The sequence below is a fragment of the Panthera tigris genome, chromosome F3 (assembly GCF_018350195.1).
Source record: "Panthera tigris isolate Pti1 chromosome F3, P.tigris_Pti1_mat1.1, whole genome shotgun sequence".
In the NCBI taxonomy this organism is placed as follows: Eukaryota; Metazoa; Chordata; class Mammalia; order Carnivora; family Felidae; genus Panthera; species Panthera tigris.
In genome coordinates this window covers 58,013,147-58,033,433 of record NC_056678.1, presented here as the reverse complement: position 1 = coordinate 58,033,433, position 20,287 = coordinate 58,013,147, and the positions used below count along the sequence as shown (strand labels likewise).

The following is a 20,287-nucleotide window of genomic DNA, read 5'->3' as shown; positions in this document are numbered from 1 at the left end:
CCCCGCTCATGCTCTGTCTCTCTCTCTCAAAAATAAACACACGTTAAAAAAAAACCTCTTGGGGCGCCTGGGTGGCGCAGTCGGTTAAGCGTCCGACTTCAGCCAGGTCACGATCTCGCGGTCCGTGAGTTCGAGCCCCGCGTCAGGCTCTGGGCTGATGGCTCGGAGCCTGGAGCCTGTTTCCGATTCTGTGTCTCCCTCTCTCTCTGCCCCTCCCCCGTTCATGCTCTGTCTCTCTCTGTCCCAAAAATGAATAAAAAAACGTTGAAAAAAAAAATTTAAAAAAAAAAAAAAAAACCTCTTAATAAAATCAGAAAAGAGTGCTCAGAGAGGAGTAAGGTCAAGCTCACAGAGTGGCCCCTCTGGTCTCCACATCCACTTGCAGCTCCTGTAATTATCTTGCTCCCAGGAAGACCCCAGGCCAGGGGCTCTGCAGCCTGGCTGCAGGCTGCAATCATCAGGGGGACCTTAAAGGCTCCTCTGCCCAGGCCGCCCCAGGGACCCAGCATCAGGCCTGTGTAAACCCCTCCAATGTGATGTGTAGCCAGTTTGGAAACAGCTGCCCAGGAAGACCTCAACACATTCCTTCTTAGCCAACATCCGCTCATCTTCCCGGCCATGGGCTTCCCAGGGGGTGTTTCATTTGCCCGGTGGGTGCAGTGGAGGACGAAGCAGTGTGGGGCCATGCGGAATCCCACAGAGGTATTCTCATTTCGTCGTGATCGGAAAGGAGCTGAAGCCCTAGGATTTGGCTTTCCATTCTTCAGCTCCCCCTTTTCCGGACCCTAAACATGTCTAGAGTAAACGCTTCAAGTTACTGAGATGTAAGCAAAAAGGCAAATGCATAAGGAGCTCTCCTTAAGTCAAGGTACCAACTCCACTAGAAAATTCTTTAGAAATGTGGGTTACTCTGCCCCCTACCCAGGAGTCCTGTCTCCCTTTTCATCATTTTGGCTTTTGTAAATAAGGACAGGCTTGTGCAAGGGCCTTGCTTGAGGCCCCTAACAAAATGGGCAGGTCAGGAAAGCAGCCCAGACGAGGGCATGGGTCCCCTCACTTGAAAGGCAAGCAGGAATCGCCTAAGGGGGGCTGAGTGTGGCCCCTGAATCCGCACCCACATTCCTCAGGCCTCATCTTGGTGCTTTTCATTCATTCAGAAAGAAAAATGACTGTTTGGGGCTTTCAGCTTGCTTCTAGCAAAGTCCATAAACACGAGATTTGGGCTTAACTTCTTTCTGCCAAAGAACATTATGCCACAGCACAAATTGTCACCAGCCACAGGCCAGTTAGGCGATGTGAGGCAAGTAACTCAACTTCTCTGAGTCTCAGCTTCCACAGCTCCATAAGAGAGGTGAAAACACTACCTTCTTCGATGACTAGCGAACATTTTTCACCCTGAACCAACGTAAAACATGACATCTTATAACTGCCGAAACTCGGAAGGAACCAAGATATCCTTCAGTAGGTGAATGGATACGTCACACTGTGGTACGTTCCGACAACAGAAAATTATTCAGCGCTAAAAAGAAATGAGCTATTAAACCATGAAAAGACACAGAGGAATCTTAAATGCGTATCACCAAGCGAAACAAGCCAATATGAGAAATCTACATACTGTAGGATTACAAACATGGGACACTGGAGAAAAGGCAAAACTGCAGAGACTATAAAAAGCTCAGTGGCTGCCAGAGGTGTGGGGGTGGGGTGGGGAGAAGGTGAACAGGCAGAACACAAAGGATTTTTAGGGCAGTGAAAACACTCTGCAAGTTTTACAGTGTTGGGGGTGTCATTATACATTTGTCCCGACCCGCAGGATGTACCACAGCAAGAGAGAACCTTCAGGTGAACTGTGGACTTTGTGTGACCATGATGTGTCAGTGTAGGTCCATCCTTAGTAAAAAAAATGTATCATTCTGGTGACCAACTTTGCTAATGAAGGAGGCTGTGCATATGTCGGGGCAGGGAGTCTATGGGAAATCTTCACAATTTCCTCTCAATTTTATTGTTAACCTATAACTTCTCTAAAAAAAAAAAGTCTTGGGGTGCCTGGGTGGCTCAGTTGGTAAAGCGTCCAACTCTTGATTTCGGCTCAGATTGTGGTCTCCCGGTTCGTGAGTTCCAGCCCCACGTTGGGCTCCAGGCTGGCAGTGCTGTGGGGCCTGCTCGGGATTCCCTCTGTCTCCCTCTCTCTCTCTGCCCCTCCCCCACTAGTGCATGTGTGTGCTCTCTCTCCTTTAAAATAAATAAATATTTAAGAAACAAAAATAGGGGCACCTGGGTGGCTCAGTCGGTTGGGTGTCCGACTTCGGCTCAGGTCATGATCTCACGGTTCGTGGGTTCGAGCCCCGAGTCAGGCTCTGTGCTGGCAGCTCGGGGCCTGGAGCCTGCTTTGGATTCTGTGTCTCCCTCTCTCTCTCTCTCTCTGCCCCTCCCCTGCTCACGCTCTGTCTCACTCCGTCTCTCAAAAATAAATGTAATTTAAAAAAAAATTTTTAAAGAAAGAAAAATAAAAGTGTTTTTTAAAAAATTACATTAAAATAAATAAAATAAAAATCACATTTCACACTGTTTCTTAATGTTCTTTCACACACACATACACACACATGCATGCACACAGCAGACATAACTTAAACAAAATTTTTGCAAAACAATTTTTTTTAAGTAGGCTTCATACCCAATGTGGGACTTGAACTTACAACCCTGAGATCAAGAGTCACATGCTCTTGGGCTGGCTCAGTAGGTTGGGCGGCCGACTTCGGCTCAGGTCATGATCTCACCATTCGTGAGTTCGAGCCCCAAGCTGGGCTCTGTGCTGACGGCTCAGAGCCTGGAACCTGCTTGGGATTCTCTCTCTCTCTCTCTCTCTCAAAATAAATAAACTTGAAACAAACAAAAAAAACAGATACCCCATGTGAACCTCCGGCATAGTGCCTGTGACTTAATACACACATGACAATTGTGAGTGTTGTGGTTACTGTTGTTTTGTTCCTGTTTTATATGGTGTTCTTATCATTGCTACTTCAGGAATCCCTGAAGCCAGGCAGAGGACATTCTTATTCCAGGATGGAGACTTCTAATCTAAGCCCCCAAATAAAATCCCAACTCGTCCCAAATCAGATTTGGGGGAATGAAAATGTGGGGGATGATGGTTTGCAAAAACTTTATTTTTCAGCAGCTGCAAAGGAGAGAGTACTGAGAACCCCCAGTCCACACAGCCAGAGAGTGATGAGGGTCAGGACCCAACCACAGCCGCCTGGCTTCAAGACCTACCACCTCTCTGGAAGCTTCTGGAAGAATAGAAGTGACAGAGTGACAGGGAACACACCAAATCTCTGGCAGGCTCTCCCCAGTTCTTCCATACTGCGGAGTGAGAAAGGATATGAACAACATATTCCGGGGGGGGTGGGAAAAAGCCAAGTCCTGTTCACCAGAATAGTGAGCAAAGTTCGGGAAACACTGACCCCTGCAATGGCCAACCACACAGATAAGAAGCATTAGTCAATTGTCCTCTTTTTAAATTCCACTGCTCTGCCTTCCCAGAACCCTCACGCACTGCACTGGCCCAAGAGACGCCACCTTTGAAAATGTGCTTACTATTCGGAGTTAGTAGAAAAAAGTACAAAGTACTTTTCGGGTTACAAAGAGTAAATGTTGCACAATGCATTCTACTATTGCTCTGGATTTTTGCAATAAATAATGGCCTGACTTTTTGCACCATGCTTAGATTTGCTATTTTTTTATTATTAGTTGCTCTATTAAATATTTATGAATATTATCATTAATATTTCATACAGTCCCACTAATTGAAAGGTTATGGTTGTACAACTGCACCGGGTAGACAGGTTAATGCATCAGGCCCTTAATTATTGGGCTTCCTAATTTCAGGCAGAATAAACTGGCAACATGAGCATCATTTTATACCAAGGATTTTTTAAAATGTGTACCATCAGAGGACTTTTCTAGAAAAAGAAGAGTATTCTGCCCGGGGTGCCTGGGTGGCTCACTCGGTTAAGCGTCCAACTCCGGCTCAGGTCATGATCTCGTGGTCTGTGGGTTCGAGCCCCGCGTCACAGGCTCTGTGCTGACAGCTCAGAGCCTGGAGCCTGCTTCAGATTCCGTGTCTCCCTCTCTCTGCACCTCCCCTGTTTGCACTGTGTCTCTCTTTCAAATATAAATAAACATTTAAAAATAAAGAAAAAAAGAGTATTCTGCCTTAGGTATTATGTCAGAAAGCCCATCACCATGCAGGAATAAAACAGAGAACACAAGGTCACTAAACATTTTTTTTTAATTAAAAAAAATAAAACTCCACCTACTCAAATTGCCTAAGAGGATGAGATTAGGCTCACATTAGCCTTAGGTTCATTTTGACAAGTTATAGGAGAACAAAAATTCTTAGCAAATTCCAGGAAAGCAAAAATCTTTAGCCAGGAATCTGGCTATAGGGCATCTTTTTGGGGCGCCTGGGTGGCTCAGTCGACTAAGCATCCAGCTCTCAGTTTCTGCTCAGGCCATGATCTCACGGTTCATTAGTTCGAGCCCTGAGCCACACGTTGGGCTCAGTGCTGACCGTGCAGAGCCTGCTTGGGATTTTCACTCTGTCTCAAAATAAATAAACTTAAAAAAAAAAAAAAAAAGTATCTTTTCTTCTTATTCCCCTGGCTCAAAATCTTACTAAAATTAGTATCTTCAGGGGCACCTGGGCGGCTCAGCCGGTTAAGCGTCCGACTTCGGCTTAGATCATGATCTCACAGCTCTTGAGTTCGAGTCCTGAGTCAGGCTCTGTGCTGACAGCTCAGAGCCTGGAGCCTGTTTCCAATTCTGTGTCTCCCTCTCTCTCTGTCCCTCCCCTGCTTGCACTCTGTCTCTGTCTCTCAAAAATTAATAAACATTAAAAAAAATGTTTTTTAAATTCGTATCTTCAGTAGAGATAAATCAAGAACAATTGTATTCCCTAAAATAAAATTCCTCAGAAAATGATGGAGCAATTATAGGATTCCTGTGACAGAATTTCTGCTTCATGTACTAATTTCTTTTTTGTTTTTTCTTTTTTTGAGAAAGAGAGAAAGCGCAGAGAAGGGGCAGAGAGGGAGACAGAGGATCCAAAGCAGGCTCCGCGCAGACAGCAGAGAGCCCGATGTAGGGCTCGCACTCCCGATCCGTAAGATCGTGTCTTACTTCGGACACTTCGACTGAGCCACCCGGGCGTCCCCACGGACTAATTTCTAATCCAATTCCCGGCCACTTGCATTACCGCAGAGCATGCAGCGTCTAAGGGCTCCACCCTCGTGCACACTACTAGACCACGGGGGAGAAACAGGCAGGTTAGGCCCCTCTCTTGCACCAGACCCTTTCTAGGCCCTGTACCTAACTGCTATTTTCTTTTCTAAAGGAAGCCCCCCAGACTGTTACCAACTCTAAGTCCCACAAAATCTGGATTTATTCCTGGGGAGAAAAATCAAGACTCTTCCCTCAAGGTGCCGACAGCCCAAGAGCATCAAGGTCCCTTCCTGTCCTGCCTCATCTGTAGCCGCTGGCATGAGACTCCCGCGGGCTGGGGCCTCCAGTGCGGTCACGGGCCTTATCACGCATTTCATGCGGGCTCCAGGTAAGGCCCACTAATCTACAGCTTTTCAAAAAGACCCTCTGGTGATTAAGCACCGCACTGGCGTTCCAGTCTTGGGTCTCCCTTCCTTTCCGGGCACATTCTAGAGAGCCGCCAGAGTAACAGCAAGCCTGGCACACTGTGCTCCCCTCAGTAACATCTGCTTGAGGGATATAAATACGAATTGCTTCCTTGTTCAAAACCATCACCTGCTTTCAATATCCACAACATAAAATGCAAACCCCTTGGCCTGGCGGGCGGGCTCCAGCCAGCTCCGGGTCCAGCCTCCTCCTGACACTTCTCTTTCGCCCCCAGAGTTCTGTGCTTCTGAAATGCTCCCGGGCACCCCTCAATGTCATGGCCTCTCGTGCTTTTAGGTCTTCAACTGGCTGCCTCTGATACCCACAACGACCCTCGCTCACCCTTGCAGGCACACAGAGCACACACAGCTATACACATACACAGCATGGCTTCGAGGTGGCTTGATCTGACCCACCCCCACACCCCCCTTCGACAGGCAGACTTAGGCAGTTCTACTTCTAAACATCCTAGGCACCGGCTAAGCATGTGCATTACAGTTCTTCTCACACCAAGCTGTCATTGCCTTGAGGCTCTTCTGCTCATATCACGGAATTCTGAAGGGTAGGATCTGTATCTTTTCACCTCTGTATCCAGGGCTCCCAGCCACAGTGCCTGGCCCATTATAGATTATCAATTTGGGAAAAAAAACATTTTGGGGACACCTGGATGGCTCAGTTGGTTGAGCATCTGACTTTTTTTTTAATGTCTATTTATTTGTTTTTGAGAGAAAGGGAGAGCACATGTGGGGGAGGGGCAGACAGAGAAAGAGGGAGACACAGAATCTGAAGCAGGCTCCCGGCTCTGAGCTGTCAGCACAGAGCGTGACACGGGGCTCAAACCCATGAACCGTGAGATAATGACCTGAGCTGAAGTAGGATACTTAACCAACAGATGCCCCAGGCATCTGACTCTTGATCTTGGCTCAGGTCATGGTCTCACAGTTCATGAGTTCAAGCCCCACATAGGGCTCTGTACTATCTGCTCAGAGCCTGGAGCCTGCTTTGGATTCTGTCTGGGATTCTGCTTGGGATTCTGTCTCTCCTTCTCTCTCTGCCCATCACCTGCTTGTGCCCTCTCTCTCTCTCAAAAAATAAATAAACTTTAAAAGAAAAACATTTTAATGAATGTAAAGAGAAATTATAGGAAATAGATAACATACGACAGGATAACATCAACAAGTAGAAAACTTCTGTATACACTGCTATTTTTTTTTTTTTTTTTTCAACGTTTTTTATTTATTTTTGGGACAGAGAGAGACAGAGCATGAACGGGGGAGGGGCAGAGAGAGAGGGAGACACAGAATCGGAAACAGGCTCCAGGCTCCGAGCCGTCAGCCCAGAGCCTGACGCGGGGCTCGAACTCACGGACCGCGAGATCGTGACCTGGCTGAAGTCGGACGCTTAACCGACTGCGCCACCCAGGCGCCCCTACACTGCTATTTTTTAAATTACCAAACAATAAAGTGCCTACGTATGAAAGAATTTATACTACACTGGATGCAAAGATTTATTCTTTTTTTTTTTTTCTTTTTTCTAGAGAAAGAGCAAACACAAGCCAGGGAGAGAAGCAGAGGGAGACAGAGAATCTTAAGCAGGCTCCACGCTCAGCATGGAGCCCATAACCTTGGGATCATGACCTGAGCTGATATCAACGGATTGAACCACCCAAGGGCCCCTCAATACAAAGGTTTATTCTAAAGGACAACACTTATCAGCAAATAGGGGCACATTTTACTCGCACAAAAGGAAATGTGGCCACCCAAGGGGGCAATGAATGGAGAGCCTCTCCCCTCAGAGTCAGCTATTTGGTATTTCTAAATTGGAACCACGACTCCTACACCTCAGAAACTGGAGTTACAAGTCTGAGGTGCTAATGCCAGAACCATCCGTTACATGACCAACAAGTGGGTAATACCTCCCAGCTTCAATTTCCTTATAGAAAGGAGACAATAGTACAGACCTCACAGGGTTTTTGTCGGGATCAAATGAGTAATTTATATGAAGTAATACGTTAGTTCGGTGCCTGGTACCCAGAAAACACCCAATAAATGGATTTGTTGTCATTACTTCCAGGGTCCATAAAGCTTAGCCCACCCCCAATGTTTAATAGGACTGCCAACATTTCTTAGCACAGAGCAACACCCAGTTATGTATTTCCATACAGACTGCAGGACAGCTGGGCTCTGATGTGCTTGTCCCCTTAGGGCTACAAGGGGCTGTGTCTGGAGAGGGTGGAAATTTCTGCCATCAGCCATGCAGGAGAGCATGTGGGTCCTCTGGGAGAGAACTCAGGCCATGGCATACAATGTCTCCAGGGCCCTGTTCACAAGGCAGATCTCCTGTATCCTCTCGGCCTCCACTCTGGGGTCTGGGCCTTCCGGGAATCTCAAATCCTTGAGCACTCCTGGCTGTTCTCTTCATCTTCATTTCCTTTTAGTGATCTCTGAGCTATAATGATACAGTCTAGCCTCATTTCAGACTTAATGCAATGTGGAGATCTGATTGCTTACTTTGGGGCCCAGGCATGAAAGGGTGAGCAACTCACCCAAGGCCAGCAAGGTGATGGTGGCAGCAATAGGGACACAAGTCCACAAGGTTAAGGTAAGTCTCAGGGAAGAAGAGACCCCATGGAGGGTCTGAGTTGGCGCTGGGTAAAAGGAACAGCAGCTCTGTTAGCATCTTGATCAGCACGTTAGAGCTTAATGCACAGAAGCTATGAGCCTCTTACCTCCTCAAAGGCATCGCAGCCTGTCACCACAATGCTGGGTCTGAACTGGTCCATTTTCAGTTTCTTCTCCAGCCTGGTATTCAGATCCACCAGGGAGGCTTCCGAGAGGAGCATGATCGGGCTGCAGTCTGGGTAGGCCACCTGAGCCAAGAACATGGCACCATCAGACCTCACTGGCCCGTGAAATGCCTCAGCCCAACAGAAAGCTAAGCAAAGTCTGGAAGTGGTGTGTACAGGGGGCACAATGCAGAGGGACAGTGGTGTTCAATGAGGGGAGAAGACCCCGTGGTCTTAGAAACAGCCAAAGTCAGTGCCAGGCCGGTTCCTGCCGCGGAGCCTCGCAGGGGCTCCCTTCACACACACACAAGGCAACAGCCAGGGCTCAGGGCAGCGTCACCTTCCAGGACTCCCCCTGCTCCTCACTCCAGCGCCCAGCAGTGACCCCCTTCCCACAGCACTGCTGTAAAACAGGCCGCCAATCCACCACACTGTCCCCATAATTTCTTCAGGCGGCACCCATTCACTCCACGTGCATTTATTAAGCACCTGCTCTGTACCCAGCACTGTTCTAGATGGCATAACAGCAGTGAACAAAGCATTCAAAAAGCTTGTAGTTCAGGGAGGAAGGGGAGGGCTGCCTAAGCGGCTAGCATTTTAAACCTTCTCTCACTGCAAAATCAAAGGCTGTGGTCTCTGGGCTACGGCTGACCCATAGGTGGCCTCCTTCAGAAGATACCCTTTCAGTGCCCGAAATAACCACACCACACTGATGGCCAAGGGAGCCCTGGGAGAAAGCCCGCTTCTGTAATTTTAGGAAACCTGGTTCAGTCCCAAACGAACCTTTCACTTCACCTTCCCAACCTGTTTTCTCCTGAGCCCCCCACCTCCCTGGGGGTCACCCCTAGCTTCTCCCTCCATGGTACCTGCCGCAATCTATCCTCCACGCTCCACCTGGAGGCCCTTCCCTCTCCGTCCCCAACACCTGCCCAGAACGCACCCTCCGTCCTCCTCCCCTGGGCCATGACTACACTCTCCTAACTGGGATCCCAAGAAGGAAGCCCGACACAGAGGGTTGACTGGCAGAAGCCAAGGGCAGCTCTCTGTAAGCTCACCTGGTAATTCGGTACAAGGGTAGAGAAAATTTTCTTCGATGACCTTCCCTTCATGTGATCCTCAAACTGAACCAACCTGAAAGCTTCTGTTTTCAAGAAGCTGGTGAACCACTTAGCTGCCTGGTCGCCACAGTCCCTGCCCTTGATGTCCATCCCAAACAGCCTGGAAGGGTCACAAGAGAACACCAGAGTTATTCTCCTGCCTCAACACCCTGAAAGATTAGCGCTAAAGACAGAACAGCTTGGGGGCACCTGGGTGGCTCAGTCGGTTGAGCGTCCGACTTTGGCTCCAGTCACGATCTCACGGTTCTTGAGTTTGAGCCCCGTGTCGGGCTCTATGCTGACAGCTCAGAGCCTGGAACCTGCTTCGGATTCTGTGTCTCCCTCTCTTCCTCTCTGCCCCTCCCCCGCTCATGCTCGGTCTCAATCTCTCTCAAAAATACATAAACATTCAAAAAAAATTTGTAAAGACAGAGTAGCTGGACCGCACGTCTTCAGGCCAACGGCCAAAGCTGAACAGAAGCAGGAGGGGAATCTGCAGAATGTGCTCCAGGGAAGAGCTTCTCAAAGCCTAATATGCCTGCACATCACTGGGATCGTGTGAAAATGCACACGCTGATCCAGAAGGTCTGACTGGAGCCTGAGCCTGTGCATGCCTGACAGGCTTCGGGGCGGCTAAGCTGCTGGTCCACGGACCACACTTTGAGTAGCAAGGATGCAGGATACTCTCAGAAGGGACTCTGGTGTGGCAGATGCAGCCTGAGCTTGGAGTCTGGCAGCACCTGAAACTCCACCGTGCTCTACTCTGTGATTTCACGCCAAGCATTCAACTCCCCTGACGCTGTGTTTCCGGTTGTAAACTGGAGATAATAATACAGTACTTACCCACAAGGCAGGCACAGATTCCATTAGATAACACAATGCTTTTTCTGCTTGAGCACTACTAAAAAAAAATGTTCAAAAGCTACGCACCCCTCACAGAATTGCAAGTGGACATGTAAACTATTTTTATGGTAAGTTTAATTTGTTGTGGAAGATATAAGTTCCATTGAGTTATAAATACTGACATTTAAAATAAAACTATTGCAGGGCCGCCTGAGTGGCTCAAACCGTTAAGCATCTGACTCTGGCTCAGGTCATGGTCTCGAGGTTCTTGGGTTCGAGTCCTGCATCAAGCTGTGCGCTGCTTGAGATTCTCTCTCTCTCTCCCCGCCCCTCCCCTACTTGTGCTGTTTCTCAAAATAAATACTTAAAAAAAAAATAATAAAATTATTATAAAGTGTATTATGTATACTAATATACAAATATATAAAATTATGCCCTAAAAGCATGCAATGGAATCCAAATGCCATGGTGGTTTGACACCCACTCCCATCCATTTTAAAAACATATTAAGGTCTTCCTTAATAGTCCACATTTTTTTTTTAGAGACACGAGTGCCGAATCTTAACCACTAGACCGCCAGAGACAGTTTTACAGAGAAAAAGAGTATACTCATGATTAGAGAAAAAGTGGCGGGGCAGGGAGTAGGGAGGGAGAGAGAGGGAGAGAATTTTAAGCAGGCTCCACACTCAACACAGAGCCCAACATGGGGCTCGAACTCATGAACTGTGAGATCACAACCTGAGCCAAAATCAAGAGTCAGATGCTTAACTGACTGAGCCACCCAGGCACCCTACTTTTTGTTTTCAAATAGGCTTCAAGCCCAGCACAGAGTCCAACACGGGACCCAAACCCACGACCTGGAGATCAAGACCTGAGCTGAGATCAAGAGTCGGATGCTTGGAGTGCCTGGGTGGCTCAGCAGGTTGGGCATTTGACTTCAGCTCAGTCATGATCTCATGGTTTGTGGGTCTGAGCCCCACATCGGGCTCTGTGCTGACAGCTAAGAGTCTGGAACCTGCTTCAGATTCTGTGTCTCCCTCTCTCTCTGCAATCCCCCACCCAACTCGCACTCTGTCTCTATAAAAAGTAAATAAACATTAAAAAAATAATTTTTTTTAAAAAAGCCCTGTGCTCTCCGATGTCCCCAGTCCCACTCTGACCTTTAGACTCACTTTCTTTTCAAATGGCCTCTCCAGCCCCCTGTCAAATCTCCATGCTGCTCTCAAGTTTCATGGGCTCTTTTTTTTTTCTCTCTCTCTCTCTCTAACCCCTCTTCAGGGACCCATTGCTTGACCTCTGATTAATTCTTAATTCAGTCCCAAAGCCTTCTCAAGGTCCCCTCCTGGCCTTCAGCCTTGCCCCTAAAAGTCTCCTCAAACAACAAATTACTTGGAACAGACTCGACCCCACTGTTCATCAGTTCCCACAGCACCTGCTCCTGGATCCAGCACATTCCTCAACCCCTCACAGCAACACCCGTGGATGAGCACACGCTTCTGTCCCCCAGCTTCCGTCCCCCAGGTGAGCCTACTGTGGGCACTTTGAAAAGTAGAAAGCAGCCGGTGGGTAAGAAAATACTAACAGCGAAACCTCTTTCTCATTCCCGAATGCTGCCCTTCCACTGGTCCCTTCTTCCCCATCCCTGCAGCAGGCGGTACCTACCCCTCAGCTATTCTAGGGGTAACCCTTCGGCTTCTCCTATTCTTCCAGAATGTTATGCAAAATCCACGCTCTTCCACATTTGACACAAAATGTTCCATAATCCTTTTTAATTTTTTTAATGTTTATTCATTTTTGAGAGAGAGAGAGACAGAGCACACACAGGAGGGGGGCAGAGAGAGAGGGAGACACAGAATCCGAAGCGGGCTCCAGGCTCCGAGCTGTCAGCACAGAGCCCGACGCGGGGCTGGAACCCATGGACCACGAGATCATGACCTGAGCTGAAGCTGGACGCTTCACTGACTGAGCCACCCAGGCGCTCCAAAGGGTAGTTTTAAGCTCAGACACTTTGCTTGAAAAAGTATACAATCAGGGCACAGGGAGCACTCTGTGGCCGTCCTCTGAGCCTTGGGGACCTATGGACAACCTCAATTTCCACATGCTGAAAATGACAAGTGCCCTAGCCTCTAGGACTTCCGGGCAGCACCGGACAAGGCCCCCTTGAGCCGTGGCATTTGACAGCCCTGCAGGGGTCCTACAGACTAGAAGGAAGCCCAGGGCTGGAGACGTGTCTAGGAGGCCAGAGGTGGGAATCTCCCATATCTGACTGGTGCAACAGGTGCCTCAGTCTCAATCCCAGACCTGAGAGGCTGCAACATCACCTCGAGAAGCTCCTGCACCCCTCTCACCCAACCCTGAGATTCGGCTGGTATAGTCTCCACTCACTGCCTCGTCTGCCTGGCTGGGCGCGGGCTGCCACTGCTGAAGCGAAGCCCCTCCAACTTGAATAAACAGAGACAAACTCTAAAGACTGGCCCTGTGTCCGCCCCCCCCCCATATGTATCAATCACGCTTTTGTATTTCCTGTCTTTTTGATGCTTTGACATCCTGGGATCTTGCCGACGTGGAAGGAACTGTCCTTCCCAAGTCTGGTCAGTTCCTACGGGTAGTAAACGACCCACCTGCAAGGGTGCCTTTCGTGTGCATGACAATCCATCCAGAGCCCCCACCCCAGCCTCCTCCCCTGTCTGCTTTTATGCTCCAGGCCACTGTCACCCTGCCCGAATACTCAGGGCCAGGTACCAGACAAACAGAGACAGGACCTCTATGCCCCAGAGACCACTGGAATTACTCAAACCAGCCAATCCTAAAGCTGTTTATCCTGCCGTGCCCGGTACCTCCTGTGGAAACCACAATAAAGGCTCTTGCTCGAGTTCCCCCTGACCTCCCACCCTACCTCAGCCCCCACCTCCTGACCAACCCTGGGGTCCCTCTATGTGGCCCTCTATGACATGCCAAGCCTCCTGTTTCCAGGGATCTGTATGTCCTTACACATCACGGTCATTTCCACATCTGCACTCCTTAGCATACCCGATTAAGACAAATCCCAGGGACCCTGGAAACAGCTCTCTGCCTCATCCACTCGCACCTGACCACGGGATTGATCCCAGCCCAGGACAAACCTCTTAAATATTTCCTTTACCGGGGCACCTGCCTGGGTGGCTTAGTTGGTTAAGCATTAGACTCTTGATTTCGGCTCAGTCATGATCTCAGGGTTCATGGGATTGAGCCCCGAGTCGGGCTCCATGCTGATAGCATGGAACCTGCTTGGAATCCTCCCCCACCCCTCTCTCTCTTTCTCTTGCTGTCAAAATAACCAAACATTTTTAAAAAATATTTCCTTGACCAAACTCATCAGCTACTATAGACACTGTAACAAGACAGGGTGCAGGGAGAAGCCCGCAGGAAAATCAAGTCCGCTGCAGGTCCCCGGGGGCCCCAGGCAGCGCACCTGCAATCATGCAGCTTGTTTGAAGAAGGCAGCTTGCCCGGCAAAACCAGCTGGTCCATGCCCGGAGCCCTGAGGATCAGGCGGTCGCCCTCATAGGTGATGGACACCAGCACCAGGCGAGGCTCCTGCCGGGCGGTGACCATGTGCCCATCTTCCTTAATCACCAGCCAAAACCTGCCAAGGAACAGACGAGAACACACTCAGAAAGGCCTCTTCCACGTTCTCAGTGGTTTCCGTCTAGCTTTCTATTTCACCAAAACCCTCCCCCTACCCGCACTCAGGATCCAACCATTTTTTCCCAGACAATTATCCAGACCTGGCCAAATTCTTTGGGTCCAAAACATGGTGCCCCCAAAAGGAGCTTCTTTACAAGAAACAGCCCTGGGAGAGAACATGTGGCCAATGCGTGAAAATCTCCAGTTCTTGGGGCACTTTGGTGGCTCAGTCCAACTTGGGCTCAGATCATGATCTCGTGGTTCATGAGTTCGAACCCCACATCAGGCTTGTTGCACTGAAGCTATTGTCAGCATGGAGCCCACTTCAGATCCCCTGTCCCCTCTTTCTGCCCCTCCCCTGCTTGTGCACTCACATCATCTCTTTCTCTCTCTCTTTCTCTCCGAAAAATAAACATCAAAAAAATAAATAAATACAAAGGGGCACCTGGGTGACTCAGTCAGTTAAGCGTCCAACTTTTGGCTCAGGCCATGATCTCACGGTTCGTGGCTTTGAGCCCCACATCGGGCTCCGTACTGAACAGCTCAGTGCCTGGAGCCTGCTTTGGATTCTGTGTCTCCCTCTCTCTCTGTCCCTCCCCTGCTGGCACTCTGTCTCTGTCTCCCAAAAATAAAATTTAAAACGTTAAAAAAAATTTTTTTTTGAAGAAAAGAAAATCCCCAGTTCCAAAAATCCAGAAAATGAGGCTGATTTAGGGACCTTCCCTTCACCGCTTAAGTAATTATGGTGCTCAGTTTGGGGCTTTGCTTTGGTCAGAAACTTCCCTGTGTCTGTTCAACACTCCTCCGAGCCCCTGGTCGAAGCGAAACGTCTTCTAGGTCTTTTCGCTGTGGAACCAGACGGGGCCAAAACTGCTGGCCCAAGTCATCTAGAACCCTAGACAGATTCTTGTTATTCCCGTGATTCCGAAGGATGCAAACGGGCCTCCGCTCTGTTTAACCTCCCATGGCCCGCAGATCTGTCGTCAGGAGACCCCCAATTAGCCTTTTTTCCTTGTGCGCATGTTCTGATTCAGAGAACGAAAATTCTCACAAACCACAAGTTAGATCAGAACTCGACTCATCTCTAGAGAGCTGCTATTCTGGCCACGGTTTTCACACCGCATCCTATCTGGGGTGGGGGTGGGGGGGATGGGTAAGCTGGAAAGGGGGAGGGAGGCTGGTCCGGGGAGGTCGCCTACGCTTTGATCTTCAGCAGAGTGCATGTTTTGGGTTATTCCACACAACTCTTTGATTACTAAAAAAAAAAAAAAAAAAAAAGAATTTAAAAAGCGTTCTGCCCTCTAGAGAGTTAGTTTCAATATCCTTTTTTTTCAACATTTTTTAATGTTTACTTGTTTTGAGAGAGAGAGAAACAGAGTGTGAGCCGGGGAGGGGCAGAGAGAGAGGGAGACGCAGAATGCAAAGCAGGCTCCAGGCTCTGAGCTGTCAGCACAGAGCCTGATGTGGGGCCCGAACCCACGAACTGCGAGATCATGACCTGAGCCAAAGTCAGATGTTTAACTGACTGAGCCATCCAGGTGCCCCTCAATACCCATTTTAGACAGAACACAAGTGCAGCGGGTGAGGAACTCTGCGGGCATTGATGTATAAGCAGCAGCTGAAAGCTGGGGCTTTCCAAACGTGAGTAGGACAAAAAGGACAGCGCCTTCCAGAACGAGGGGCAGCTCCTCTAAGAGAGACATTTCCAAATATGACTGGAACCAAGTGGGAACGCCTGCAAGAACCTGATAAGGATGTCTGATCTCAGAGTGCAGACAGCTCAGTCCCTGCCTTCACCGAACCCTAGTGGTGTCCCTTCCCCCCTCGCTGGCACCTGTGCCCTGTTAACCAGCATGCGTGTTGATGTCCAGGTATGGCAGTGGAGGCAGGACCGTGCAAAGGCATCTTAGGAACTGTCTCGGCTGTTCCCATCCCGGAGCTGGTGACGCTGGGCAGTAGCAGGCTCCGTCCCTCTGAGAAGCCGCCTCCTTCCTTCTAGGTAAGCTGCCTCCTTCCTTCTAGGTAAGTTAGGAACCTTCTAGAAGGTTCCCAGGGTTGTCTGGCCTACTCACCTACGGGGTTCTGTGGCCAAGGGAATCCCTGCTCCTCCGTTACAGCTCCATTCCCCCCGGGCTGGGCCCTGTTCCTATTTCCAGCCTCATCCGTGGGTGCGGAGTTCCGGGTGACCCTGCTCTGGTCAACCCCACCACCGCCGGCACTCCGAACTGGCCACAAGTCTTAGCACCAAACAAGACTCCCTCTGAGATCTGCACACAAGCCAGACCCATGTCCCAACAGGTATCTGCAGGTTATTTCTGACAGCGAGTCCCTCGCTGGGCTGAGTTTTCTCATCCCGCCCCCCCTTCCCCATCCACCTCCACTTTAGCCCTTCCCGCGGGCTCACAAGCGCCACCCTGCGCTCCAGCCAGTGGTATTGCAGCACAGGAGGTCACCCCTGGGTGTTCACAGTGAGAAGGGGAGGCGGGGCGCTGGACATTTCACGCCACCTGCTGCAACCGGAAAGGCAAGTGGCAGCTTGCAGGAAGTCTAACACCGGGACGGGACAGAGACACCGACCCAAGATAAAACGCTGCTGCCTGTAACATACCGTGACCACCCTCATTACCCTGTCCACTGGGGTAATGCCATTTGTCATCTCTTGCACACAAATGATGCCCAGTGAATGAACAATCATCTCTGCTCTGCCAGATCTGAAAGAACGTTAAGTCTGGATTGTGGATTCTTCATGACCAAGTTGTCCCAAAACGAACACCTTCCTTTACGCATAAAGCATGGGTGTGTGGTGTAAGAATCAATGCAGAGGCTGGAGCTCATATTCTCCAAAAAAAAAAAACCACAGCGGTGCCCTGAACAGCCATAGAGGTGGGAGAGCAGAGCCCAGGACAGCTGGAAAACCTTATTTCTAAACTTAGAAATTGGCCTGGGAAGTGGAAGTGCCTGAGCCTGAAAAAGGGGGTGGGGGGGGTGGGGGGAGCAGGGACCCGGTGACAGCAGGAGGGTAAAGTCAGGAGGAAATGACACTCAGGATAATAAATTAGAAATCTCATTTCTCCAGGAGATCACAGTCTGTGCACAAAACATAAAGGGCTGGCTTCAGCAGGGGTACGGGAGATGCACAAAAGACTGAGTCATATATGCCCACTAAGGAGAGCCGGATTTACAAGGTCAAGGAGGGCAGCCAACCCTCCCCCGTCTGTGCCAATCAGGCAAGGCCAGCATTCTGCTAGGCGGCCTCTAAACCGGCTCAAAGTTCAGGGTGCCCAAGCCAAACATTCACAGATCTGTTCAGAGCTCTGAACAAAACAGTTCTAGAAGTCGGAGACACAGAGCCCTTTAGAGAGGAAGAACCCACCCAGCTTCTTAGAAGGGTTCCAAAGACACAGGTTCAAAATGGAATTAAATACGAGAGGTCTTTTCCTGCGTTAAAGGCTAGTAGTAGTTTCGTTATGAAAGTCTTAGGTTGAGAGAACAGCGGTCACTTAGCAGAGTTCTTTCCAGCTTGCTTTCGATTATCCTTCAATAAATGAAACCTAGATTAAATAGCCTCTTTGAGACCGTCAAGTCCAACCCCTCTCTTTAGTAAATGAAAAACAAAAATGAGGTGCAGGGAGGTTAGACAACTGGGCCCGGGTCTCCTGAGGCTCAGTACAACCTTTGCTTTTTTAAATCACACTGCCTTCAGAAAAAAGCACGTGATTGCTGCACCCACAGAGCTCTGAGTTCAAATCCCCCCAGCACATAACTGTTTGGTGATCTTGGGTGAGACGCTCATCCTTTCTGATACTGTGTTTTGTTTTTGTTTGCTTGTTTGTTTGTTTTGCAGAGTGGAGATAATATCTAGCCCACAAGACTGTGATGAGGCTTGCATAAGATCACCTACGTGACAGGAACCAGCTCGGGGTCTGAGGCATCCGACGCACTGAGTCAATGTTCCCCTGCCTTGCCCTGTCTCATCCCAGTCTCCACACCCCACCACCGCACAAAACCCCAAGCATTTGTCGTTCAAAACAAAGTTGGTTTTTTTTTTTTTTTTCATTGACGGAAGAAAGGGGTTGTTTTGAAAGTGCAATAATCACAGCGAAGCAGTGACAACCAGAAGTGGGAAAACAGTCATTAGACGATCAAAAGAGACACGGATAGGAACCGGAAATCCCTCTTGAGAAATCACTTCGGTCCTTCAAGCGGGGAAGGAAGTAGCACAGCCACTTTCTCTGGATGTGCATCATGAGAATTCGCTCCTCCCTGTTTTTGGAGTGTGTCCAGTGTCACTAAAGTGAAGTGGTCTTCCCAGCAGTAAGAAGGCTTTTCTAATCGGTCACGCTTGAACAAGCTGCGACCAAGCTCTTCTCCTTACTGGCCCCCAGACACCACCCTCTCATCACAGAATCAGATTCCCCCGGGGAGATTGAGACACGACTTGAGACGGCTTCACTCTTGGTGATTCTGATCCCATAGGTCTGGGATGGGACTCCCAGGACATTTAAGTTTTAAAAATCTCTCCAGGATTAGAAATCCGGAAGGAGGTGGACGGAAACTCCCCAAGAGTTACACGGTCGGCATACACGATATTTCTCTAGGACAGGGTGTGGAGTTTTTCAAAGCTGTGAGCGTCCACATTTGTTAAAGACAGCTGTCTTCGGAGAATAGTGAATCCATGTGTCGTAGAGGGACCTCAGGGCAGCAGACGGCCGCTGCTAGAAGATTCCTTGAACAATCACCTCGCAAACCTCCTCCTCCCTATACAGAGAGGACCACAGCAAAACCATCCCAGATAGGAAGGCATCTTAACTGAAACGAACAAAAGATGGGCATTCTGTTCTTCCTTGTTCACTCTTTCTAGAGTTTAGCATCCTTCACCATATCGAGCGAGCCTTCCAGATATCCCGCATAATTCTGTGTCAAGGAGTATGTTTCTGTAGCCTCACCTTTGGGATGAGTTAAATGACAGGACACCTTTTTCTTTTCTGAGAGAGGAGAAATGAAATTTCCATGCGCCAGGCCTTATGTGGGTGGAAACTTTACCCAAAGTTCTTCCTTGAGGACCACTCTGCCTCTGGAGAGAGGGGACACACTCTGCCCTTAATGGCAAGTATTACGTTTGCAGCCCCCCATACGCCTTCTCCCCGACACAAAACTTCACTCTGCTCATTACTTATGAAAACGGGTCAAGTCTCCCCACCTCCTGGTTCTCCTAGGCACCTTCCCCAGGACTAGAGACGTGTGAGGAACAAACTCCAGCAAGCCCAAAGCCAGTGTCCTTGAACAAGACTTGGTTTCAGCGTTGCTGCGGTCCGCCCACGAGTGCTCATAGCATTTTATTTTCTACCACTGTGCTACAGACCTAAGATAGAATCAGAAAGTTTAGAACTAGCAAGAGACTTGGGAGACGACCGGGTCAGCCCCGTCCTTCTACAAAGGAGGAACCTCTCATCTAGAGAGGGGCAGGGGTTTGCCCCTACCTACCTACCTTTCCAAATCTGAACAAGACAGGAACTGACCTTCCCAGGTAAAGGATCAAAGGCAAGGCGTCCAACAGGCAGCCCAGGAAACGCCGGAGGCAAACCTCTACTCTCCCTCCCGCGAGCGGGCCCCCACCCGACCCCCGGGAGGTATCGCGCAGCCCCGGCCCGGTTCGGCCCGCCTCGGCCCTACCTGTCCCGCAGGTGGCCGCAGCGCAGCCCCAGGGCCGTGCACTCCGCCGCGCTCACCGCCACCCCCTTGCAGGACTTGACCGGGTAGATCCAGAGCTGCGCCACCGTGCCCACCTGCTGCAGCCGCCGGCGCCGCCTGGACCGCGCGCGGCGCCAGGCGACGGTCCCCAGCGCCACGGCGGCCAGTCCCAGCGCGGTCACCGCGAGCCAGCCGGGCCGGGGCTGCGCGGGGAGGCGCGACGCGGGGAGGCCGAGGCGGCCCAGGGCCGACGAGCCGGCGGCGCCCATGGCGGAGCGGGAGCGGGCGCGGGCGGAGGGGGGGGCGCGGGGGCGCTGGAGGTTCGGGGCGCGCGGGACGAGCCGCGGTCGCCGGGTCGCCGGCCCTCTAGTCCCTGCAGCACGCGTCCAGGTGGCAGGCGGCCGCGCGGTAACCGGACGTGAGGCCGCAGCTCTCCCCGCGCTGCGTGCGCCCTCTGCCTGCGCCGCGACGGTCCCCGCGCAGGACCACCCCTCGGGCCGCGCCCCCCCCCCCCCCCCGC

The 20,287-nt window shown here is 50.2% G+C and overlaps 1 protein-coding gene across 2 annotated transcripts in view; it reads right to left on the bottom strand.

The window, feature by feature from the left end:
* Nucleotides 1-20,073, bottom strand: part of MTARC2 (mitochondrial amidoxime reducing component 2) — a 40,309-nt gene extending 20,236 nt beyond the window's left edge. For both annotated transcript variants that reach the window (XR_006214108.1, XM_042976606.1), the window contains exons 1-4: nucleotides 19,750-20,073; nucleotides 13,862-14,035; nucleotides 9,526-9,688; nucleotides 8,414-8,554 (exon numbers count right to left, since the gene is read on the bottom strand). Coding sequence is in view for 1 of the 2 variants with exons in the window: in XM_042976606.1 (XP_042832540.1) it covers nucleotides 8,414-8,554; nucleotides 9,526-9,688; nucleotides 13,862-14,035; nucleotides 19,750-20,036 (765 nt within the window). In the remaining variant the exon portion in view is untranslated. The remainder of the gene's footprint in view (nucleotides 1-8,413; nucleotides 8,555-9,525; nucleotides 9,689-13,861; nucleotides 14,036-19,749) is intronic.
* Between the last annotated feature and the right edge of the window lie 214 nt (nucleotides 20,074-20,287).